At 43.6% G+C, this 24,837-nt stretch overlaps 1 protein-coding gene across 1 annotated transcript; it reads left to right on the plus strand.

Annotated features, from left to right (window-relative positions):
* Positions 1 to 105: 105 nt before the first annotated feature.
* On the plus strand, positions 106 to 6,920 carry hadhb (hydroxyacyl-CoA dehydrogenase trifunctional multienzyme complex subunit beta). The gene is made up of 16 exons (XM_070925604.1): positions 106 to 172; positions 1,110 to 1,182; positions 1,444 to 1,485; positions 1,733 to 1,829; positions 2,022 to 2,066; positions 2,568 to 2,667; positions 2,801 to 2,888; positions 3,303 to 3,490; positions 3,623 to 3,803; positions 4,184 to 4,305; positions 4,568 to 4,647; positions 4,741 to 4,788; positions 5,065 to 5,152; positions 5,298 to 5,372; positions 6,064 to 6,228; positions 6,503 to 6,920. Exons 2-16 carry the CDS (start codon positions 1,116 to 1,118, stop codon positions 6,536 to 6,538), a joined length of 1,422 nt encoding a protein of 473 aa, XP_070781705.1. The 5' UTR covers positions 106 to 172; positions 1,110 to 1,115; the 3' UTR covers positions 6,539 to 6,920.
* The last annotated feature ends 17,917 nt before the right edge of the window (positions 6,921 to 24,837 follow it).

The following is a 24,837-nucleotide window of genomic DNA, read 5'->3' on the forward strand; positions in this document are numbered from 1 at the left end:
GAATATAAGCAGGTATGCAACTATTCAATGATTGCATCGATTTGTTTTCTTCAGGCATTATTTTAGTCAGCTAAAACACATCGGTGGGTCCGTGAAAACGTAGTCCAGGAGCGCTACTGTCAGGGACAGTTTTGACAGGGAAGCGGTGTCGGCAAAGACATAACAAAAGCGGGTAAGCTTCAACTTAGCTATCACTATTAATAATAGCGACAGATACTACAACTAAAAAGAGAACAGACTTGGTATGGAAATGCGTTTGTTCATCCCAAACACTGAGGAGTAGATCACAACTGAATGGAAACTTTAGCTAACAAGTAGCCACTTAGCCTTATTAGCTTGCATCTAGCTTCCAGCTTCCAGCTTCATCGTTTTGCTCTGTAGGATTGTTTCAGTAGTGGGTTTTTTTTGATTGGTGCTAACGTTACTTTAACGAACCAAACACTTAGCCGATGTGTAAACAGTGCTGACCTTGATTGAGTCCCGTGAGTCTGTATTTCTGGCTCTGTCATTCTCCAGGATAGGAATCTAGGTGAAGGGTCAGTGCCAGGGGTAGGGGGGGTAGGGGGGTTGGGCTGGGTGACCGTCAATGATATGTCGTATTATCTTCACATAATAAAACATAGTATAAGATATATTGTATGATATTATGTTGTAACATATTGTTACATATGTTCTTTTAGTTAGAGTTAGCTCATTATAAACAGTCCATCAGGCCTTGGGGCTCAGGGATCACGGTTTATTCCGTCTAGTGTGATTCAGACATTCATGTCACCGGTGCAGACTACAGTCGACCTTTTGCCTACAGAAGTAGATCTGAGTATTACCTGAGGGGCTTTGTAGTGTGGTTAGGTCACCATAATAACTATAGTAATGACAATGGGTACAGTCCCCATGGGTTATGCAGTTAAATATATGTAATTGTATATATTGTAATTGTGAATTTAGACAAGGAAAGCAAGACTTGGACAAATTCCCTGAAGAGGCTGTGGAACACCAAGGACCTTTTTTTTTTTTTTAAACCATGGGAATGTTGTGCAGGACCATGAACCTTTTTCATCAGGACCCTGGTTGCAACTTTGAAGTAACAATACCGGTTTCTTTCTCTGTAGAACAGAATGGCTTCCATGTTGCTGAACACGATGCGGGGCTGCTCGGTCAGCCCTTCCTGGGCGATGCGGTTTGGTAAGCCGTCTACATGCTGTCTTTATTTGTTTTACAGTTTTACAGATTCAAATATATGTCAATGCAACATACGGCCCCAACGGTTATAGCATGTAGTAGCTGTGACCTTTGGCACTTCTGCAACACCGTTGTCTACTTATGTTTTGTATAATATACACTGTTAATCATGTGACGTGTTTGTGCCAGCTGAAGTTACGCACTGAGGTATTTCAAATGATTTAATCGAGGATGATAAGGAATCTTCTTCTATGTGTGTCCCAGGGGCACGCTCTCTCAGTACGACGGCCCAGCTTCAGGCTCAGGGTAAGTCATTACTCTGAAGGGCTATCACTTACTGCACACTGACGTAAAAATCCAGATTATAGCCTTGTGGAGATCTCACCGTTTCAAGTGTTAGCTGAACATCTTAAGCCTCTAATTATTGATTCATTTATTGATCTGCACAGAACCTGTTCAAAATGGTGAATCTAAATCTCAATGGTTGAAAATTTGATTGTGAGATCACAGCTATCGGAGGCTATCAACCTGTTACTGTCTTAATTCCTTTCAGTTCAGACAAAGAGCAAAAAGACACTGGCTCGGCCTGGTATGAAGAATATAGTTCTGGTGGAAGGAGTTCGAACCCCTTTCCTGTTGTCTGGAACCACGTACGTCTCTGCTCTCTTCTTATGACTAAGTTCACTTGCTGTTGCTACAATGAGTTTATGGTGCTCTGATAAGAACACTGCTGCCATTTTTTTTTGTTGCCACTTTTGTCATTTAAATGTTGAATTGTCAAAAAAAACCCTGTAAAATGACTCTTTAACGGAGAGGTAAACTTGTCTGCTTTGTTCTTACAGATATGCTGACCTCATGCCCCATGACTTGGCCAGAGCTGCTCTGCAGTAAGTGTGTCCTTAGGTTGTGTCTTTTGTCCATCATTAGAGTTTTTATGAACACCATAAAGCTATGTAAAGTCTGCTGAAATTGTGTGTAGTCGCTCTGATGAACTGCCCATTGAAACAGCAGTTTATTTTTTTCAATACTGGCCACCAAGCACCATTAAACAGTAACTTAATACTAAATCCTATGGTTCTATGAATTGTGGGTGACCTTCAGATATAATATCTGAAATCAGCCAGTTTAGACAGCAGGAGAGACAGGGGAACATTGGAGTAACGATCTGACAGAGCTGTGAGGGGTGGTGGGAGTGTTTTGTTGAAAACAAGAGTTTACTTTTGTCCCTTGCCATGCAATAAATTCACTTGCTTTTTTTTTTTTTTTTTTTTTTCTACCTCCATTCTGTCATGTCACATGCCGGTTTCTCAGATCTTTGTGAATGACAGAAAGGTTGTTTTTATCTCTGTGCTACTGTGATTTAAACATTTCCATTTGGCTTTCCCTAGAGGTCTGCTGCACAGGACGGGTTTACCCAAAGATGCTGTAGACTACATCATCTATGGAACAGTCATTCAGGAGGTCAAAACCAGCAATGTAGCCAGAGAGGTATTATCATAGACGCGTACAAAGACTTTAAGGCGCTTTAAGGCCTTGCATATGTTTCACGTACTTTTCTTATGGAGCATGTTTGAGCTGCTGCTCTGTTGTGCATCTCCTTCAGCTCTTACTGTGATTTCAGGCAGCACTGGGCGCCGGCTTCTCTGACAAGATCCCAGCTCACACCGTCACCATGGCCTGCATCTCCTCCAACCAGGCAATGACCTCAGGTATGTCAGGGAAAGGGATCTCCACACCAAGCCTCTTCCATTTGACATGTGCTGTATGTTTTGAACGAATTAGAAGGAATACGAATAAAATGTAATCTTCAACAAGCACTCTAGCTGAACTTAAGACATCAGTATCAAAACACACCATAACATGTGGGCATGTTGAAGACGAGGAATCATTAAAAAACTGTAGAGGTGTCCTATGACAGTGAAGGGGAAATAATGAAGGGGGATCACAGCAGGAGATCAGATGTGTCTTTCCTTACAGTAAGGCACATGCATTAAGAATGCAAAGGGGAAAAAACAGGGATGTAGATATTTCATTTTTATTTTTTCATTTCCCAGTTTTTTTTGGTTGTCACCCTCTGTTGCTGACCTTTTGTTGGTCTCTTCCTCCTCCCTCCTTTTCTCCAGCTGTTGGTCTGATTGCTGCAGGCCAGTGTGACGCTGTTGTGGCGGGAGGAGTGGAGTTCATGTCCGATGTTCCCATCCGTCACAGCCGTAAGATGAGGAAGACCATGCTGTCCCTCAACAAGGCAAAGACCCTCGGTCAGAGGCTCAGTCTGATTGGCAGCATTCGGCTGGCACACCTCACCCCAGAGGTATATCCATGTCCGTTTGTTAAATTTGATTCCAAAGCTGCTTGCAGCGTCAGAAATGTTGGCTGACACAGCACAGCGTTCCCTCCTATAACCTTTTATTGTGTGTGTGTGTGTGTGTGTGTGTGTGTGTAGCTTCCTGCCGTGGCTGAGTTCTCCACAGCTGAAACGATGGGCCACAGTGCTGATCGTCTGGCTGCTGCATTTGGGGTCACCAGAGTGGAGCAGGATGAGTTTGCTCTGCGATCACACACTCTGGCCAAAAAGGCCCAGGACGCCGGTCTGCTGCAGGATGTCATCTCCTTTAAAGTGCCAGGTAAAAGCCGCTTCACTCTTCCAACGTTAACATCCAAGGCTTATGGATGTGGTTATGGTTTATATCACTGTAAACTGGATATCTTTGGGTTTTGTGCTGTTGGTCGGACATTTGAAGACCTCATCTAGGCCACATGTTACAGACCAAAAGATTAATCGGCAGATTAATCAATAATGAAAATCATCATAAGTTGCAGCCCTAATTATGTGTTGTGTTGTATTAGGATCAGCAACTTTTGTGTTATCTGTCAGGTCTAATTTTGCTTTTCTTTGCTTTGGTTTTCCTATTAACGGTTGTTACATTTCTATTGTGCGGACACCAGGAGGATTAGCAACTTCTAAGGCCGAGGCTAATGGGCCGTATACTTTTGTCTTTACCAGGTCGCGACATTGTTTCCAAGGACAACGGCATCCGCCCATCCTCCATGGAGCAAATGGGCAAACTGAAGGCCGCCTTCATTAAACCTCACGGCACAGTCACCGCCGCCAACTCCTCCTTCCTGGTAAAACACACACACACACACGTTTCAGGCCATACAGCGCTCTCAGTGTTCAGGGTCTAAAACACCTTCAGCATTGACATGAGCATCTGTCTCTGTGTAAAATAAACACACAACGCTACTACAAGCTACTTCAAGCTGCAATCTTATTTGCTCTTTATAATCACATTTTCTGGTAACTTTTTGGGTTCAACTGTTGAAGCTTTGTCCCCTCTCATAAACTGCCCTGACTGTTAGCAAACTGCTTGTTTGTGTGTGTCCTCAGACTGACGGCGCCTCTGCTGTGCTCATCATGTCTGAAGAGAAGGCTTTGGCCATGGGTTACAAGCCTAAAGCCTACCTCAGGTACCCGCACCCTCTCTGTTTGGTAGAGCAGCCTCAGTGTCGATGCTATTTCAGTGTAGGTGCTGATCGTGTTGTGTGTTTTCATCCTGGCAGAGACTTTGTCTACGTGTCTCAGGACCCCAAAGATCAGCTGCTTTTGGGGTGAGTGCTTTTCTTTATTTTATTTTCAGTTCAAACTAACCAACATCTGCTAAATGAGGGGGTTCATACCGTTTGTGATCAAACTGCCGATAGCTAACTTTGTGTGTGTTTTAACCTGCTGTACCTTTTTGTGGTGGAAGGTAAAGACAATTTTCATTTTGAGGTGAATTTGCTGTTTTGAAGACCAACGGGTTGACATGAGATTAATCATGAGGAGTGGAACAAAAGTAATTCTATTTTTCTATTTCACACTGTGCCCCTGTTCGTCTCCTCCAGGCCAACGTACGGCACACCAAAGGTCCTGGAACGGGCTGGCTTGACCATGAATGACATCGACGTCTTTGAGTTCCACGAGGCATTCGCAGTAAGTTATCACAACACATTTGTGGCCTGCGTTATTCATGGAGTGAGATTTGACTGGTCTACTTAATATCCTGCACTTTTGAACCAGTTAGAAATCAATGTGTTTTCTGTCTGGTATCTGTGGTAACTCCGTGGATGTTTTCCAGGGTCAGATCATGGCCAATCTGAAGGCCATGGACTCAGATTGGTTCGGACAGACGTACTTGGGCAGGAAATCGAAGGTAAAGATAGCAGCTGCTGATCAGCTGTTGGCATTTTCTCAGAATGGATCCATACAGGACATCTGGATGCTTTCAACATACTGCGACAGATGAGCACCGAGCACACTTTATATCAGCATTTGGTATTCATGTAATCATATTTTTATATGGATCTGTTGTACTACAAAAATACAAAGTAATATCAAAGGTTTTAGTTTGATTTACTATTTGTTGCTAGTTTGATTTCAAATATTACCACAATCGGAGAACATCAATTATAAATGAGATGTTTTTGCTTTGTTTTTACATACGTAACACTTTTTAAAAGTACACATTAATATTAAGCAAGTAAATACTAACAAAATAATGTCATGGATTAACACCGAGGGCTAAGTGCAAAGCTATTTCTAGGGAAATCATGTTAATGCCTTTCTGTCCATGCGTTCTTTTTCATTTTAACTGCATTCCAGTAACATGGAAGACTGTAGATGTGAGTTTCCAAGTTGAAACTGAGCTTTAACGCCGGCAGTCAGCGTCTGTTTATAGCCCCCACATCTCTGCTGAATGCTGAATTGTGATTTTACACAAAGAAGAAAATGTAAATAGCAGTTCTGACCACGTGTGTGTGTGTGTGTGTGTGTGTGTGTGTGTGTGTGTGTGTGTGTGTGTGTGTGTGTGTGTGTGTGTGTGTGTGTGTGTGCGTGTGTTGTAGGTGGGAACTCCTCCCATGGAGAAGTTCAACCTGTGGGGGGGCTCTCTGTCTTTGGGTCATCCGTTCGGTGCCACAGGCTGCAGGCTGGTAACCACAGTGGCACACCGGCTGCAGAAGGAGGGGGGACAGTACGGACTGGTGGCGGCTTGTGCTGCTGGAGGACAGGTAATCCCCTGGGTGACACAGCCATGGCTTGTGTGATTCTGCTGTAAATTCTTCTAAAAGTGTTAAGCAGTTTGGTACCACTGGCTCAGATCCACTGGCTTAAACCTTAGGGAAATGTAGACTTCTGTGTAATCATTTTGTATGGTGTGCACCCCATATCATCTACAGTATTTGGTTCGTCTTTCCTCATTTTCTATTTCTTGTTTAGACCAATTTACTGATCACAATAATCTGTCCCTTCTATTTATTTTGCTTGTGTTCTTGTGTTTTCCAGGGTCATGCCATGGTGATCGAGGCCTACCCCCAGTAAACACCCGCCTGTGACCTGACCTTCAGGTTCATCACGACGTCTGCACACACACACACACACTAACATCCAGACAACCGAGTGTACATACTAGCACCACTTTGCCTTGATCAGAGAGGAGTCAGATGCAGTACGCGAGTGTTTGAGGAGTCTTGTGTAAATTCAACTTAGAGGCTGTTTAAATTATAGCAGAATGTTGTGGAGGAATGTTGCCGAGGACTTTGTGGACTCTGAGGTGCGCCATGTCAGCTGAGTCGAATGTAACATAGCAAAATCTAAGCTCTCAGAGGAGCTAGAGTGATCCTAATGTTTATATGTGCTGTAATATTCTTTTCTTACAAACTGTTGGAATTAAATGGTGTGATGAAAACCACACTGACACTCATTTCTGGGTTTGCTTCTTTTTTTTTTTTTTTGCCTTTTTCACAGCAGTCATTTTGACTTGTCATAGTAGGAAAAGCTCTGGTTTTACTAATAATAACATTAACGGCGGCTCTGGTCTGTTTAAGTTTCCCAGTAAGCCATGACAGTGAGCCAGCCTGCACAATACCAGGACCCTAAAACTGAAGCAGCTAAATGGAATCAAACCATCATTAATCCTGTTAGTTACCCCTGTGCTTTTCCTCCTGTGACACAGGAGTGTCGCAGTAAACGGAATACCTTTTGGGTTTTGGGCTGTTGCAACAAGCAATTTGAAGACATTTTACATTTATTCATTTTTACTTTTGTCCAAATGAACATGCTGTACAGATGAAGTACAATCCAAGCCACGGTAGATGAATGATTTGTTGCAGCCCTGATCTTTTGACTTGAATAGCTTTGAAGAAAACAAAACTTTAAGGCCCATGAAAACTTGGTTTCAGATCTCAAGTATTTGTCTATAGCGATAAATATTTGGGACTAAATACGCAACAATCAAAGTTAAAGTTGTGTTTAACACTCCGAAACTCATCCCCACAGCCGTCATCACATTTTGATCCACGATGCTGCTAAATACTTCATTAAATACTTCAATAAATAATTAATGACATTGCTTTTTTTTTTTTTTTTGTTCCCCCAGCTGAGAAAGTGGGAAACTTTGGTTGAATATTATATGTTCATGAGTGAAAAAATAGAGTCTCGTTGCTTTTTGAACATTTTCCCATCAATCAGTTTAGCTCAGATTCAGCTGAACTGGCTGGGTTGACCAGGTTTTGACCTTACCACAGTAAAGATAATTACACAAGGGCATTCATGTGTACATTTAAGTATCGAAGTACATCTGTGAGTAGTTTATTCCTTTACACTCTGACAGAAGGCGCTCATGCATGGACAACAACTTCGAGCAGCGTTGATGGGGCATGTTGAATTCAGCAGGGACTGAAAGTATTGCAAGGGAAAAAGATCAATGTATAGGCAGCTTTGTTCTGCAGATAACAATTTTTTTTTTTTGGGGGGGGGGGGGGGGGGGGGTGCATAGTCTACCTTTTTAACTGATTTCAAAATTTGCAATGCCAATTTCTTTTTTTTTTTTTCCTCCTCCTTTTGCATTTGCATCCCGGCCTTCTGTAGCAGGATGTGTCAGCAGCCAGTCTTTAATTGATGGTGAACAACGCTGTCTGCTGCTGACGGGACGGCTGATGCTAATGAGGAGGTAAAGATGGGATGCTCGGGCTTCCTGGTGATTGTAAAACAACATGAAGGAAAAAAGAAAATTTGGGGGAATGTGGCTGGCAGCTTTCCTTAAAAGTTCAGGTTGCGGTGGTGTCGTCCTGATATCTGGCGTTCATATTGTGGGAAAACGGGCCTAAGTGTTTGTCTAATTGACGGCGGATGGGTACATTTATATCAACACATTGCCTCTTTTCTGCTTTGGTGTGTACGATCCCCTCAGCGCTCACCGGGGAACCTGCTCTGCTCATCACACACACACACACACACTCACACACACCTCAGGTTGGGGGCTTGTTAACATAACTTCAGTCAGACACTTCCGTTTAAAATGTATTTAAAGATTTAATTCTTCCAGTTTAAGACTCTGAGCGGGAGGAGTTGATTAATGCAGCCGAGCCTGTCACACGGGCTACAGGCGGAGGGAATAAAACCAATGTTTTACTGCCAAGGCAAAACGGAGCTCGAATGTAAATAGCAGGGAGAGAGGAGACAGAGAGGGTTTTTTTTGTGTGTTTTTAAAGCTTCAAAACCGCCTCAACCCTGCGAGACACCGGAGACACGCAGACACACACCGACACACGCCGACATAACGGGCCGCCTCCCTGCCTCTCCCTGCCTCAGCGGGGCTTTGATCAGACGGAACCTTTTATGGGGAATGACTGGCGAATGCACCCGCTGCTGTCACTACAAATCTATCTCACCGAGCGCGCAGGGAAGCGGGAGGGTGCGGGGGGGGGGGGGGAGTCGGGGAGAGAGTCGGTGTGCAGCGGTGTCTTTCATCTCGTCCTAGCCGGCTCACGCGGGGCGGCACCTGCTGAAAGCTGCACTTGACTCGCGCTTCCTTCACCTGCTCGTGCGCTGTGCGCGCGAGCGTGTGTACGTGTGTGTGTGTGATGTTAAACAAGTTTCAGTTGTACTGTACTGTAATGCGCTTAATGAATATGCTATTGGGAAGTTCAATGTTTAGACAATTAAAAGTCACTCGAAAGATCATATTATTATAAAAAAATGATGGCTACACGTCTAATGAGCAAAAAACCCAAACTGAAATGCATGACCATAGTAAATCAGGTATGTGTGCATGTATGCGCACGGCTATGCAGTGAGCTAAGCACACTTCCAATAAAGTCTGAAGGCGCGGCACTTGGCCTTTGCGATTGCGAATCTGTAAAAACAGTTTTGGATTAAACAAAACAAATCCAATGATTGTGACTGAATGGATTAGTAGAGTAACTGTCAGATCAGTGACATTGTCGCCCACGCAAGTATCCCCGGTGAAAGAACAACATTAAGGCAACGGTACGTGTTTCTTGCAGAGAGTAGATCAATGCTGCCCTCATACGGAAGACATGAAGCCACCAGCGTGAAGACTGGAAAGGCTAACAGAAACCGCCTAGCAGCACCTCGAAAGCTCACTAATTAACACCTTACATCTTGTTTAACAAATACAAAAACAGACATGTAAAACGATTTAAGAAGGGGTCATGTGCCAAGCGATTTCTGGAATCTCCACAGAGGACTTACAACACAATAATTCACCTAGTACAAACAGTCAGCAGCATCAATAAGAACTTAAACTGTAGTCCTGCTCCGCTTGTTCCGGAGATTCTGAGCGCATCGCAAGATCTTCATCGACGAAGCTGCAGGACAGGCGAGTAAGGGGGACCTGAGCGTAGATTGTTTTTGTCACCTGCTGTTTCTAAGGTCACGATGTTAACTAACTGACCATGACCACCAGTTTGTAGCTTGGCCGGGGCAGTCAGTTCTGGGCCTCCTGACAGGATCTCATCAACAGCTCTGACACAGTAAACATGCTCCAGGGCCCTTGTCTGGCTCCAGGGCCCCTGAATCACTCAGGATCCACCTCTCCTCAGAGGTGTCCCTGGTTTTAATACTGCACTTTTTATTTTATTTTTTACCTTTCCTGGCAAATCTTTTTTTTTTTTTTTTACCTTTTCTTACATCTAGTAGATGAATTAGCCCAGTATCTATTTTAGCTACATCACTAAGTTGTCACTTGCTTCCAGTTCAGGGCTGGACAGGACAGGACACGTTTGCCTTTGCACACTGCATTTGAAGAAAATAACAGAAATGTTTCCCGGCAGACACACTAATACACAGCAATTCCTTTTCATCATCATGTTCGTTAATTACCGTCAATTACCAAAATTATCATTGCAAGAAAAAAACAAACAAAACATCACTCAAACTTGCTTCTGATTGGAGGAAATTGCAACGTTACAACTGATCCGTGTTACAACTGGTTTGTACCATTAGTTGATAAGATCTTCCCTCTCTCTCTCTCTCTCTGTGTGTGTGTGTGTGTGAGAGAGAGATGCTTAACAGGTTTCCATATAGCCTACTTACTGTACATATGTCAAAATGAGTGTGAGTGGGCGTGTGTTATGTTAAAAGTTTTGGTATCTGCTGTACAAGTGACAGAGCTCTGCCAGTGTTTGTTACAGAGAGAGTGAGTGCAACTTTTAATACTGCAGAAGTGTCAGAGCTCCACTGTGTGTGAGTGTGTGAGTGTGGATAATATTAAACCAGTTTGGTTAGTCTACTAGTCAGAACTCCAGTCTGTGTAGACTGGAAAAGGCAGCTATGGCAGTTATGAGACTTACAAACAAACGGCCATCATAGGCAAGCTCTCTGTACCATGAACACACACACACACACACACACAAAACACACTTTTTGTTGACTCTATGTACAGTCGGCTGGAGGGCTCCAAACTGCTTCTGTTCACTATCTGCTGGCACATTTTGTGAATAGCAGGTGATATGCATGTAGTCTCAAGTCACTTTGATGATGTTTAATGTTTGCTGTGATGCTCCTCTACATGGCAACCAGCCTGCCGGACAATGAATATGACTGGGCTCAGTTATTATTACACAGACCAGACGCTGGTTGTTTGCAACAGCGTGCAAGAATTCAACCGTAGACCACAATAAAAACGAGGTGAAATTCAACAAAGAATTAACAAAGACATACATATAAAAACTTGAATAATTGAGCTGGGCTTTTTTTGGGGATGTATTGATTCATGGCTGCGACTAAGGATTAATTTCGTTATTGATTAATCTATGAATTTGTTTTGTTGCTTCGATGTAGTCCAACACAAGATTAACCCAGATTTTACTGGTGCCTTAAACTTGCGGGGGCGTCCTTCGTAGTTTATATTACGCCAGTCATCTACTCCGTTATGTAAACTGTTCAGTGCTCTGATATCTGAACTGGGCCTTTACTGTAAAGAGTTGTGGACATCCGCCGACCTTTACAGGGCTTTGGAGAGCGTCTTAAAAAATGTTTAATGACGCACTTGGAAACGAAACGAAAAACAACCCGAGCACCATTCCTGCCGTCAAGCTGCGTACTCTGGTTTAACAGCTTGTGTGATGGCTATTATGTTTATAACGTGCTCATGTTTGGTGTAAATGTACTTACACACAAACGCTGACATTAAAAAGAGAGATACCTATGTGCTCCTGTTGAAGACTATCCAAGGGTCCTTAGAACATACGTTTTACTTTAATTCACAGGCATGAATGATATTACAGTCATAGCTTGTCACTCTCCACGTTTACAGTGTGCCGACACGCAAATTGAGATTAAATCAGCAACTCTGGTCACGTGGGTCCCTTGGACAAACTCTTATCAGGTGGATATTGGTGGCATCGCGTGTATGCGTTGAAATGGACCTGATGAAGATCTGACTGGGCGCAAAAAGTCGTCTATTTACACACGTGTGGTTTGGTATCATTGCGCTCGCTCTGCTCCTTTCACCGGTGTTACTTTTGAATTGCTTCGCACTTACATGCGACGTGCTCACAATCACGCTCCTTCTCTTATATGATGTCTCTGTGGCCAGCTGCTGCCCCTACAGAGAGAAGTGAAGTCGTATCAACTGGACTAAATTGAAGAGTTGAGGTGGTAAATGATGTACCTCACAAACATTTGACGTCCATCACTGCTTCCTGTATTGTAAAGTGAAATCCGTCTCTTATTACGTCAAAGCAACCTTCAAACCTGCTGTAATATGATTTTCCCACCAAGCTACAAGGTCACGTTTTGTTACCTCTGTATGTGCAATTTGGCTGCATCTTTTCTCGCTTGCTGGCCTTCCTTCCCACCTCTGGAAACACCCAAGCTAATTCACATTCACACTTTGAAGCACAATATAAACACATCCTTTTCCTCTTCCAACACATTCTGCAGTGTTCATCCCTGCAGGTACGACTCAATAGATTCCTGAGACATTAAACAGATAGTTCAGTTCCTAGCAGGTGCAGCCAGTGCAGCGAAATGTGGTAAACTACCAATGTTTATCTGATCAGGGGCCTGTGTGCTTAAGACGGTGTATCTTTGTGGATTCTGGAGGGAACTTTGGCATCCTCAGCAACCCACACACACACACACACACACACACATATAAACACACTCACAAATACATCTCGACGTCTGTCGGTTGTACACCGACTGTACACAGGTGGATGGCAGAGGCTGTGTGGAGCAAGTGGATTATGAGGAACGGTAATTGGCTGTCCAGAGAAGCTGCCCATATGTATCTGTGTGTGTGTGTGTGTGTGTGTGTGTGTGTGCGCGCTCTGTCCGGAGTTCATCATGTTCTCATAACGGTCAGTTAGGGTTGTCCGCCAGGCTCGATCTCCTGTCGGGATTGTAAATGTTATTGATCAGACGCATACACCGCATCCATAACGAGAGCTGAGACACTGTTTTCTCTCTCTCTCTCTCTCTCTCTCACACACACACACACACACACACACACGCATGCTCTCACACTCTCACATACACACACACTAGAGTACAACTCATTAGGAGCCGTACACACTCATAGACATATCCTCATTAACACTCCCGAGTCATACACACTAAACATCCATACACATCTAGTTGTCAGACAACACACACACACACACACACACACTCTCACATACACACTGACTGATTTAGTTGAGTGAGATGGGGGGAGAGTGAAGGATGGGGGGCACAAAATGTGGACTTGAATGGTGTGTGTGTGTGCAGCATAGCAGTGTGTGTGAGCGTGCATGGACGCGTGTGTTTGTGTCTGATTCGAGCGTGACATTTGTGTCAGTGTACGGCTGCGCACACAGCAGTGTGTATCTCAAGGAGTGTGTGCGTGAGTGTGTGTGTGTGTGTGTGTGTGTGTGTGTGTGTGTGTGTGGCGCGTGTCAGAGTCTGTCAGCCCCGGCGTCTCGTGTCAGGGCGAGAGGCGAGACATTAACAACTTCTGTCATTCTGCTGACAAAATGGTGGCAGAAGATTTCCCATGGTGCCCTGATGACTGCTGGCGTTTGTCAACAAGCCCTGTCACCGCGGCGATGAGGGGAGGGTGGGGTGGTGGAGAGGGAGGGGGTGGGGGAGGGTTAGTGACAGGCCCCGGACCCGTTCCCATGAGCACCAGGGAAAGAGAGTGTGTGCATGTGTCAATGTGTGTTTGTGTGTGTATGCGTGTTGTAAGGGGAGAGGGAAAGGGGGGAGGCAGGGGGGAGGGAAGGGTTGTCTCTCAGCAGCTTTCATACATAGACTTCGAAAAAACCAAAATGAGCTGTCACTGCAATTCCCAGGATGCCTTGCTGTTTAGCATAGCAGCAACAGCAGCAGCAGCAGTAGCAGCATGAACGGTGTGTGTGTGTGTGTGTGTGTGTGTGTGTGTGTGTGTGTGGGCCGGTAAGCTGATAAGCTAACTCTCTTTTTCTCTCACACACACACACACACACACACACACACACACTCAGATAATTAAGCAGAGCAGAAGCTCCCCCTGACGCGAGGCAGAGCTCATCTGCATTTTGGCCTCCGGCACGCAGTTAGGAGCAACGCCTGATGGAGGGAGAGAGAGAGGGCAAGCGAGGGAGGGAGGGATGGAGGGAGGGAGGTAGAGAGAGTGAGTGAGGGAAAGAGAGGGAGAGAGAAAGAGAGAGAGAGGGTAAGGAGCCAATTAGCCAGCTGGATGGATGAGTGACTGACAGCACTCTTGACACACTGCTATCTGGGCTTTTCGGTTGCACACGCGCACACACACACACACACACACACACACACACACACACTCACACACACACTCCTTCCTCCCCATCTCTCCTTCCATCCATCCATCTCTCCCTCCCGTCTCAGCCTCCTCCTCTCTCTGCATGTGTCTCATGCTGTGTTGGTGTCTCTTGTTCTCGCCCGCATCCTGCGCTCTGCATAAGGCTCGCGCTCCAATCACGTCCCCCCACAGGGCTCAAATGTCCAACGACCTTGTCCAATGAGAGCGCCCGCTGTTCTGCGGGGGCCCCGCCTCTTGGGGTGCTGAAATGTAAAGGGGTCAGAGGTTGTCGTCCCGCCATTTTGCAGACAGAAGCTCTATTTGTCAAGGGCTTGTTTTCACCCCTCCTTTCACAAAAAGGGTGTTTGACGTGACTAAAACGTGGACTCCATTGCTGATTTCTCGGTGCGTGTCCTTGTGCTTCTATCCTCTTTGAGTTTTTGATCTTTGGAATGAGGATATTTTTTTGCAAAGTGAGCTATTTTCGTCTCTTCCCTCTTGGCACTTTGTCCGAGGCCTTACCGGCCTTACTAAAATTATAATTAGGACAGGTTAAGGTTAGGGTTGAGGTGTAAGTTAAGGTCTGTGAATGAATGTTGCCATGTGTTTAAGAGCTTCTTCTTTTCCTCTACGTCAGGCTTCGCCTGTGTAGACAGTGAATTTGAATTCCATTATCAGGCCAAACAAACTGATGAAAAAATGATGGACAAATGTCCCTGCATTGCTCAAAATGGCCATTAACCCAGTGCCAGACAGCATTGCAGAGAGGGACGGGCAGCAGGTGGGAGCTGACGTGACAGATTGCTGACCATGCACGAATCATCAAGGTCCTTCAGGAGTCCAGAAAGTTTTCTGGAGTTTGGCAGGTTTTTTTTTTGTTGTTGTAGAAACTCATTAAACTTTGCACTGAATATAACACAAAACCACTGGACAAAACGATACACACAATACACTGAACCCTAATCCAAGGTGAGCAGTCATCAAGAGGCCAGTTCAGAGTCAAGCTGAGTGTGCCAATTACGACCATGAACTTCAGGCTGTGCCGTTATAAAACCTGCCCAAAGTGGAAATTGCAAATCACTTTGCTGATTTTGATTTCAAACTGTTTCGTTCAGTTCAGTACAAAACTACACCCATAGAAGCCCAGTTTATAGGGTTGATAGCTCCACAATCACCTCTTTAGTCGGTGACAGTGGCGATTCAGCACTCTCAGTTCAATGATTAACAAATGATTCAACAAATACACTTATCAATGCACCTTGAAGATCTACTCAATCTCAACCAGGAATCTATTTAAATGTGTTATAAGCTGCTAGAGCCCGCTGTAAACCAGTAAAACCTGTTAATACCCCATAACATTGTTTAAGACCTGCAGGCAACCAGTGCATAAATTAGCAGGGACTACTTTTCCTGTTTCCATAGGAGGAGAAGACAGTGTTCAGCTCATCAAAAATTCCTCTGCACACTTGTGTAAACGTCCTGAGAGACCGGTGCGTTGGAACACTCTCTGGTGCAACAACAGGAAAATGTACTAGAACATTTTATTGAACCGACGGTGTTTTGATCCAACACGGATCTTCCTCGGGTCTACAAGCCAAAAGGTTACCTCCTTCTTATATACAGGATCACCTGATAAAACGCTGATAGCTGGTGTAGCAATTAACCTCCCCCTCTTTTTTCCTAGATTTAATGTTGGAAAATAATGATCTGACAGTATTATTATTACATGTTTTTTTTTATTTTATTTTGAAGGCTGTTCCACCAGGTGCAAACATTTCAGACATCTTGTGCATCATTTTATATACATTTCTCCAAAACTCAGCCTGACAGATTTGCTACGTTTGGAAACTTTGGGATCTCAGCTAGAATTTGAGATAAAGTTTTGAACAGTGTCTCGAGTTCACGACGACAGTCCCACGTGGCCCACCTGCAGGGTTAGAGTATGCACGCCGAAGTATTCGCCATCGTACAGAAACAAATTAAATCTCATTCACACCGTTCAACGTTCGCTACTTCCACCCTGAGGTGCATGCCAGTAATCTTCCACCCTGAGGTGCATGCCAGTAATGTTGAGTTATTGACAGATAATACGTGTGTGAGTTTATCCTCTTATCATTGTTTATTTACACCTTATCAATGCTAGAATCTATAATAAGAATCTATGTAACATGGTCGACCTTTATGTCTCCCCCCCCCCCCCCCCCCCCCCCTTTGTCGCATAAATGCTGGAAATTGAAGGTTGCCACGGCCTCCCAGGATCACTGTGTGCTGTATTCTTTACACTGCGTTATTCTCTGCCGTCTTTCACATTTTCACACTGACTTTGGTGCGGGAGTGTTGTGGTTTACAGAAAGCGACACCAAAGTTCCTCTGAGGTGCTTTTCTTCTCCGTCAGACGTGCGCTGTGATCAAACCTGTTATCTTCACGCTGCCTCCTCCCATCGTTATGTGTGAAAGTACAGAAGGGCGCACTTATTAGAAGCCGCTCTTTTCTGTCTAGTTATTTCACTGACTTCCTTTGGAAAATCAGTGAGCGTAGTGAAGCGAGGAGAATTTATATTTCCACTGAAATCCCGGGAATTAAAAGCCATCTGTTGGCGATGCAGGTATTCCACAACTTCCTCACATCTCATGAAGATTTACTGAGCTGGCATTAGACGTTCTTGCAAGAAACTAATAATTACATCATATCATCAAGATTTGAATAATACTCAGGCTGTATTCTGTCTGATTATTAACTAAACTACCTTAAAAGTGGATTACACATTTGAACAGCAAGCAGGCCAACTAACTTCAATGTTCTTTTTTCCGTCGCAGCCCAAAAGATGTGATCAGATGCAATCTGTATAAAGGGAGGGCCCAAATGCGGAGAAACACAGAGAAGGACGGCTTTGTAACAGCGCTGTTCGAGCACACCACAGTCTCATTAGCATGATTCAGGAAGTCTTTAAACAAGCCACAGAATTAGTGACATATTCCAGCTTCGTCACTCCCAAAAACAAGTGCTTTGTGCTCTTACAGTTATCTATATCTGTATGTCTCTATTTATTAATATTCATTTACTCTATATTTGCTGTATGTCAAGGCTACATGTCATCTCATAAGAGGAGATTGTCCTCTCCAAGACATACTGTACATACAATGGGGGGGGGGGGGGGGGGGGGGGGATATTTCATGGTCCAAACATCAACTTTGCACACACTCTGTGTTCACAGTATAAATCCTGATGTGAGTTAGCAGCCTGCACTGGTAACAGCATTAAAGTGGTGAAGTGACAGCATATTTTAAACATTAATTGTGCATTTAAAAACATCAGACATTTTGCTCTCTCTCTCTCTCTCTCTCTCTCTCTCTCTCTCTCTCTCTCTCTCTCTCTCTCTCTCTCTCTCTCTCTCTCCCCATAACCTTGTTCTTCTGTGCGTGTGCTGTTAACACTGAGCGGTGACATGACACACGTAACAGCAGTGGCATTTTCCAGGAATGTTTTTTATTACTTTATTTGAAACATTAATTTACCCCGGGGAGGTTCACTGCTTAGCAAATAGGCTGCTTAAATCATCATGCACAAAGTCACAGAGAGACAGTTTTTTAACTTCAGATAAACTTGGGAAGGTCTGTGGATTTTGTCCCCAATCTCATCCACAGGAAGGACATTAGAAAGGGATCTTTTAATAGCCAGTATGAAGAGGAGCAGTGATTGGAGCAAGCAAAAACACTTCCAGTATACACATGGGCGTGTGAGTACTGTTTTAAGATGAACTGTGAACCAATCATTTCAGGCTTTAACAGACTAACAGTAGTTTTATGTGTGACCTTTTAAACTTCTAAAACACACACTTGTTGAAGCAGGTGTTGGTGGACACACTACTACTACTAATTATGTATTTAGAGACACATGCAAGAGTCCGGAATTCATTTTGTTTTCCTTCTTGACTATCGGATGTTGGCATCGCACCTCCTTACACGTGTAAATGTTTGTGCTTATACGGTCAAAACCTGTTTGTGGCGCTTTCGTGCCATTGAAGCGAGGAGACGTTTCACCTCATCGCTCCAGTTCCAGCCAGTGACAGGCAGAGGCAACAGGAGAAGGGTGTACAGAAGGGCGAGACTCTGTTTCTGCAAATTGTATGCAAATGTGTAACAAGAAGACAACAAAACACGGCGAGAGGCAGATGTAGGGTACGCGTGTGGGTGGAAGCGAACCTTTGGAAAAGGGAAGCGTTGTCGTTGGCTGACAGGAACACAGTTGGCGGGGCTGGAGCAGGAGGCCTGATGACAAGCCGCCGCGGCTTCCTGTTTGCCCGCAGAAAGATGCCTGAGGAGCAAGAGACAGGAAGATGGAGGGAGGAGAAAACCAGTGGAAGAGTCACAGCTGGAGTGAGCGAGCAGACGCACACCTGCCTGACAGAGAGAGACGGGGTGGGGGGGGGGTTGATGGGAGGAGGACAAGAACATGAGGGTGAAAAAGTGGAGAAAAAGAGGTGCATTGGACAGTAATGACACGTCCATGTTGCAATAATTTTTCCCTCTTACGCCTTTTAAATGTTTCGTCTGAATATTTAACCTGCACATATAATAATAATAATAATAATAATAATAATATATGTGCAGGTTAAATATCGGAAAACGTTTATTGGAAACTTTTTATGATTTATCAGATAATCAAATATATGTTTGCAATACTATTTTAAAAAGTAAATCAGATATTTTAGAGTTATTTATTTGCAACAGCGTTTAAAAGGACAGTCAAAGAAGCATTTTGTATTAAAATCATTTCATAATATTATTTTTTGTAAGGGATAAACACGAACCAAAAATATTTTTAAGAAGTCTTCCAAGTGCAATGGAGCATTTTAAACTCAAACACGCAGCTCTTATTTGTATTGTTTTGGCGAGCCAAAGACAGTTTTCCACATCTGGTGGACAATAAAGTTGTTGTATTCTATTCTTCTAATTTATTGTGACGATAGTTGTATCAGTATCAGAATCCATCCATCTTTGAAGTGATTTAACGTGGGCTGAATTACTATATTTCATAATAAAACATGCAAAAACAATTGTGCGACGTTATATGTATGTGACATTACCCAATCAAAACTAATTACAGACAGGAACATGTTCTTTGTGTAAACTCTAAATGTCAAGAACGTGGAAAAGAAGTCTTATTTTTGGAATTACTCTGAGAAATGGTCACAGGTCAAAAGGCCTAAAGTGTGACGACGTTTGCTGTAAATGATGCTGAGATCTGGTCCAAAACACGGTTTATTAAACGTAACATACACACCTGCAGTTTATTATTATTCTTTTTCCCCCACGACTGCCTCAAATGTAGCCTCTCAAGCCAATAGGTGCTGCGTTTGTGTCATCTTCTCCCCAAATGGAGGATAGGACTTTAGAGAAAAATATCCAATCACCTCCTGAGACATGCAGTAAACTACAGACAATGTGAACTGTACATATTCCTGTTGTGACGTGAATATAAGCTGTGGCATATTAGGAAGCCCTTTTCGATATTGTTACAAAACTGCTCAGCCGTCGCACTGAAACCGAAGCTGCTCGTCTTCGTTTCTAAAATAAATGTTGACGTGTGGGAGATGTGGGGTGCTGAGCAGACAGTAAGTGCTACTGTACATGTAGTGTTTTAGAGGGAAAGAGAGTGGAGCGAGATAGACAGGGATGAACACTGAGAGCGACTCCACCTCACCTTAAAACTTAAGTCTTTTTTATGTATATTATATTTATATCTTTTGCCTGTAGGTCACAGCGCATGGCATGCACCCCAACCGCTACAATACCAACACACCTGTTGTGTAATCATTCAGAGTAAAACAACTAAGACTAACAGCTTTTAACGTGCGATGCTGATGCGATGTTGTTTTACTTCTTGGGAAGTTAAGGTACTTGATTAGGTTTGGTCTGAAAGAATGATATCGTATATTTAGCCTGACATTCATTTCCTCATGAAATCTTGTATCGCGCTGACGGCTGCTCAAGTGTTCTCATGTTACGTCCCTGAGGTCAAATGTTTGCACCACTGCGTCCCATAAAGGCCCGGGAATAAATGCAACACACGCTACCCATACAGTGTTAATGCCTCTGTCATCGCAGTTTCAATGAATCAAAGCGGTTATCGGCGTTTCTTTGAGTAAAACTGATGTTTTCGCTCCGCTTGGATTCAGTAACCGGGTTCGGTCTTGTAGCCGAATCACCGTTGTGTGTTTAATCAGAATCTCCTGTTGCCCACGAACTGGATTAGGGAGCGAGGACAGGAGATGGAGGTACAGCCCTGGAAGACAAGAGGAGGGATGAGAAGGGGGAGATGGACAGGGGATGAGGGAGGAGATGGAGGGGGGGGGGGGGGGGGGGCTGAGTGACGGGCAGAGAGGTGGTGGTGTGTGTCTTAGACGAAGGGATGGAGGGAGTAAATCCTTTTCTTCATCATTACCTCGTCTCTGCCACTGCCCTCACCTTAATTAGTCTCAGAGCAGCTCGCCCGGCCAGAAGTCTGCCTCATCCCTCCATCCATCCCTCTACCCCCTTCAAGCCGCTCCACCACCACCATCCCTCCCTCCTCATCCCTTTCACCTCCTTCTCTTTCTTCCTCTGCTCTCTCTTTTTCCTCCAGCGATTTCCACACTTCCTCTGTCTCTCTCGCGCTGCGCTTCATCTTCGTCTCTGTGGAAATTGACTGAAATACCAAACCCCTAACCCCACAATATCAACAGCTGTGCAGCTATACACACACACGCACACACACACACAACACAAAGAGTTTAATGTTGGTAAATACCGCAGACACACACAAACACACACTAATACACACACACACACACACACAGACATACGTGGCTGCTCCAGGCTTGGCAGCTATAAATACGAAGGATTGCAAAGAGGAGGAAACTCGGTTTAAAAGTTAAGTGGGGAAAAAAGCGGCACAGTGAGATTGACACCCCGACGTCTCAGCTCTCTAGAGGCTAAATTAGGAGATCCACAGCTCCTCACACACACACTCACACACACACACACACACACACACACACACACACACACACTGGCAGGCAAGCACACCTTGAGAGAAACTAAACTCACGCAATTTTGTACGGTGCAAACACTCACACACACACACACACACACACACTCACACACACACAGACACACACACACACGCACACACAGGCATGTTTGAGTGTGTGTGCCATGTCAGTCTCCATGGTCCCCCTCTCCTCTCACAGTCAGACACCGAAGGCCCATCCAGTGTCCCTGTTTTCCCGTCCCCAGCTGGATGTTGATGTGGTGGGAGATACTGCACATTAGATACAGTGCAACATCCATCCATCCATCCATCCATCCATCCATCCATCCATCCATCCTTTTTCAGGCGCTTATCCGGGGACCGGGTCGCGGTGGCAGCAGGCTAAGCCAGGTAGTCCGGATGACCCTTTCTTTCCAGCTCCTCCTGAAGGCCCGTACAACACTTAACTGTATTTTGACTATGTTGCCTTATTCCATTAGACTGTATATTGAAGTTACAGAAAAAAGAGACGGCATGCCACCAAACCACATCGAAATGAGTGAGTTTTTTTCTTTCTTTAATTGTGATCCAACCTGTATATCGGCCTCATGAAAGCTATTGCATACATACTGTATTATGCTTATACTGCATAGTAGTATGATACATTACATTTGTTTCACTGTAAATATTCAGGTAAATATGCAAGAAGGATTTTTTTCAAAGCTCTGTTCTTCAGGAAGTCACACATTTGTACTTAGTTTCCAGTTGGTTTGGGAGAAATTGAAGAAGAACAATGATAGTTATTTACTGTAGTCTGTGCATCGATAGCCGCCATGGCTTTACAGACAAATGCAAAACAAAAACAAAACTAAAAGTGAGTACAAACAACAGAAACTCACAATTCATCGACACGAAATCTCAGGAAAGAAAGATGGAACCCAAACAGGAGACAGAGTCACAGAGTGTCCAGGCCTCTTCGCCACACAGACTGTAAAAAAAAAACATGTATTTTTATTTGTATATTTCAACACATTACACCTGAACAAAATACTGCTGAACAGGCAAAGATGACAATTATTTAACATACACTTGAAGCGATGGCGCTCATTTGAATGTGGCCGGTTACTGACGTTAACACTCACTGTGGTAGTTTTGTAACGGTCTTTCTGTTTGTTTGTTTGTTTGTTTGTTTGTTTTTTTCGCTGCTGTGTCAACTGCAGTGGGAAAATGAGGAAGTTGTTTGAATTGTGTTGGCCAACATCCTGTTTGCTCTTGGCGTTTGTGTGGAGGAGCTGTCGGTAAACATTTGACTCAAACCGGTAATGCATCAGTTCTTAGTGTAACACTGCTCTGTAACTTTCAGTATTTCAGCGAATTGCAGTGTTTTCTCTAAAGGCTCCACTGCATCGTTTCAGCTGATGTGCAGTTTATACTAAATGCAAATGCAAATCAAACATAAGTATATTGGATATCAGGCTGTTGCCACAAAAATAGATAAATCGAAGAACATAATGAACAGTTGATGATTTTTTTTTTTTTAGGTTTTTGCACCAATTAGACTTTTCAGATATTCCTCATTCCTCATCCAATGCACACGTTCACATGTTACTTAACAGAACAAATATTTAACCTAATCTGTAAAAAGAAGGGAGATTGCCATCCATGTCACAAAGTCAACAGATCTCCTGTGAGGTAAAAGGAGTGTGAGCTTCACCCTGCAGGTGGTGCTGTTGATATTAAAGTTGCTCCATTTGTGACCTCTGATCCCGTCGCTGTTTGCACTGTTCCTGCACGGCCTCCCGCTGCAGCCACTAGATGGCATTCAGGCTCTTTACAGGCTGGAACTAGAGCAAATGGAAAGTCCTGCCTTCTTAGATTGACATCTTTAGGTCAATTTTGATTCCTACCTAGTAAGCAGTAATGTACTCGTGTTGGTTTCATAAAGAAAGGTCCTATTAGAGCAAAAAAGAAATTGATGTTTTTTTTATTATCAGAAAATGGGTGATTTATGTTTACGATGGTGCTTGGGATGCGCTGCAATCAAAATATCATGGGGGAAAACACACATCTTTAAGACACAGAGTCACATGAGATTAGAAAAAGAAGCATCAAAGTTACTGAAATCATGAATGAATAAATTGGATGCTTTCTGAATTGATTAGCTGTTTTCAAGAAATGGCCTTGAAGGTCGTTATTTCAATGCGTGTACCACACGTCTGTACATTAAGTCGGTTTCACTGTGTGTTGATGCATCCGTGTGTTTTCAGTCCAATACGAGGAAGGAAAGGATGGAAGGAAGACATCAAACCACCTCTTAAGTTCTTCGGCTATAAAGGAATATCGCACTTTTGTACTGCAGTATTTCATTTAAACAGAGTACTTGAGTGCCCACACACACACACACACACACACACACACACACACACACACACAGACAGGCACACGCACACATTTGCACACACTCATGCACACGCACATGCAGAAAGAGACAGTAAGTATTCAGCCCATTCTTGCGTAAATCACTTGGCCTCAGGGCTCTCTTAACCCTTTCTCTGTGTGAGCGTGTGCATGTGTGTGTGTGTGTGTGTGTGTGTGTGCTAGATGTCCCTTTGAAAACAGTAATGCTGGTGGACAGTATAACTGGTTGCTTAGATGATGCTGCATAAGCTTCCACTGCATCTGCATGAAACCTAATGCACCATCTAAACGGTTCGGGCAAAGATCCAAAACACACACAGCAAATAACCATCAGAGGGAAGTTAGCTTATTAGTTTATTTAAGGCTTAATAATTCAGTGAAATGTCATATATGTTTGGACAATTCGTTTTCATTAATAAAAGAATATGTTCTTAATGTGAAATAATACAGTAAAAACTATGGACTACTGTAATTTATGGAGACCTTCACTGCAGCAAAAAGGAGGAATTGATTTGCCACAATGACCCTGAGTGTTAAATATAAAGCATACATTACTCAATCTAAGTAATCCATGTTTTGTGTCTGAAATCTATAGAGCTAGATGTCCTCAAGAACTGGAAGTGCATCCCGCCCAAACAAGCGGCTGAAAGTGTGTTAGATAACTGCGTCGCAAGTCCTTTTTAATCAGAAGTCAAATGTAAACGTAACTGAATTGTCCTGACACGTTTCAGTGCTTCGTGTCCGTTTGATGATCCACGTTTTCTTTTTTCTTTTTTTTCTTTTTTGGGCACTTAATCGTTGCTTGTAAAACTTTACAAAAACCTGGATTTATCAAGAAAATGGTTTTACAGTCTTCCTTGAATTCTGGAAAAGTCCCTTTGTTGAGTTCATCAGACAGCTGCACTGCAAGTTCTCCTGATGTTCACCGTCTTCTTTTTCAAAATCTTTGTGTACTTTGTAAGTGTAATCCGATGAAAGAGCTGATGTCTGATATGATGGTAGTGCCTTTTTAGGGGAAGACTATATATCAATGTTTTTTTGTAGTTGGAAATGTACTGTTTATTTCCTTATATTAGTGCTTCTTTGTTCTGTGACAATGTCATTTTTTACATCAAATCTCTGCTTTTGAAACTTAACAAAAACCTG

Source organism: Enoplosus armatus, chromosome 19 (genome assembly GCF_043641665.1).
Source record: "Enoplosus armatus isolate fEnoArm2 chromosome 19, fEnoArm2.hap1, whole genome shotgun sequence".
NCBI lineage: Eukaryota > Metazoa > Chordata > Actinopteri > Centrarchiformes > Enoplosidae > Enoplosus > Enoplosus armatus.

What these genes read in the sequence shown, in the direction of transcription:
- hadhb (XM_070925604.1), top strand. Translation starts at nt 1,116, where the DNA reads ATGGCTTCCATGTTGCTGAACACGATGCGGGGCTGCTCGGTCAGCCCT. An exon ending in TTGGCCAGAGCTGCTCTGCA is followed by an intron (nt 2,067 to 2,567) that starts GTAAGTGTGTCC and finishes GGCTTTCCCTAG; the next exon opens with AGGTCTGCTGCACAGGACGG. An exon ending in TGGCACACCTCACCCCAGAG is followed by an intron (nt 3,491 to 3,622) that starts GTATATCCATGT and finishes GTGTGTGTGTAG; the next exon opens with CTTCCTGCCGTGGCTGAGTT.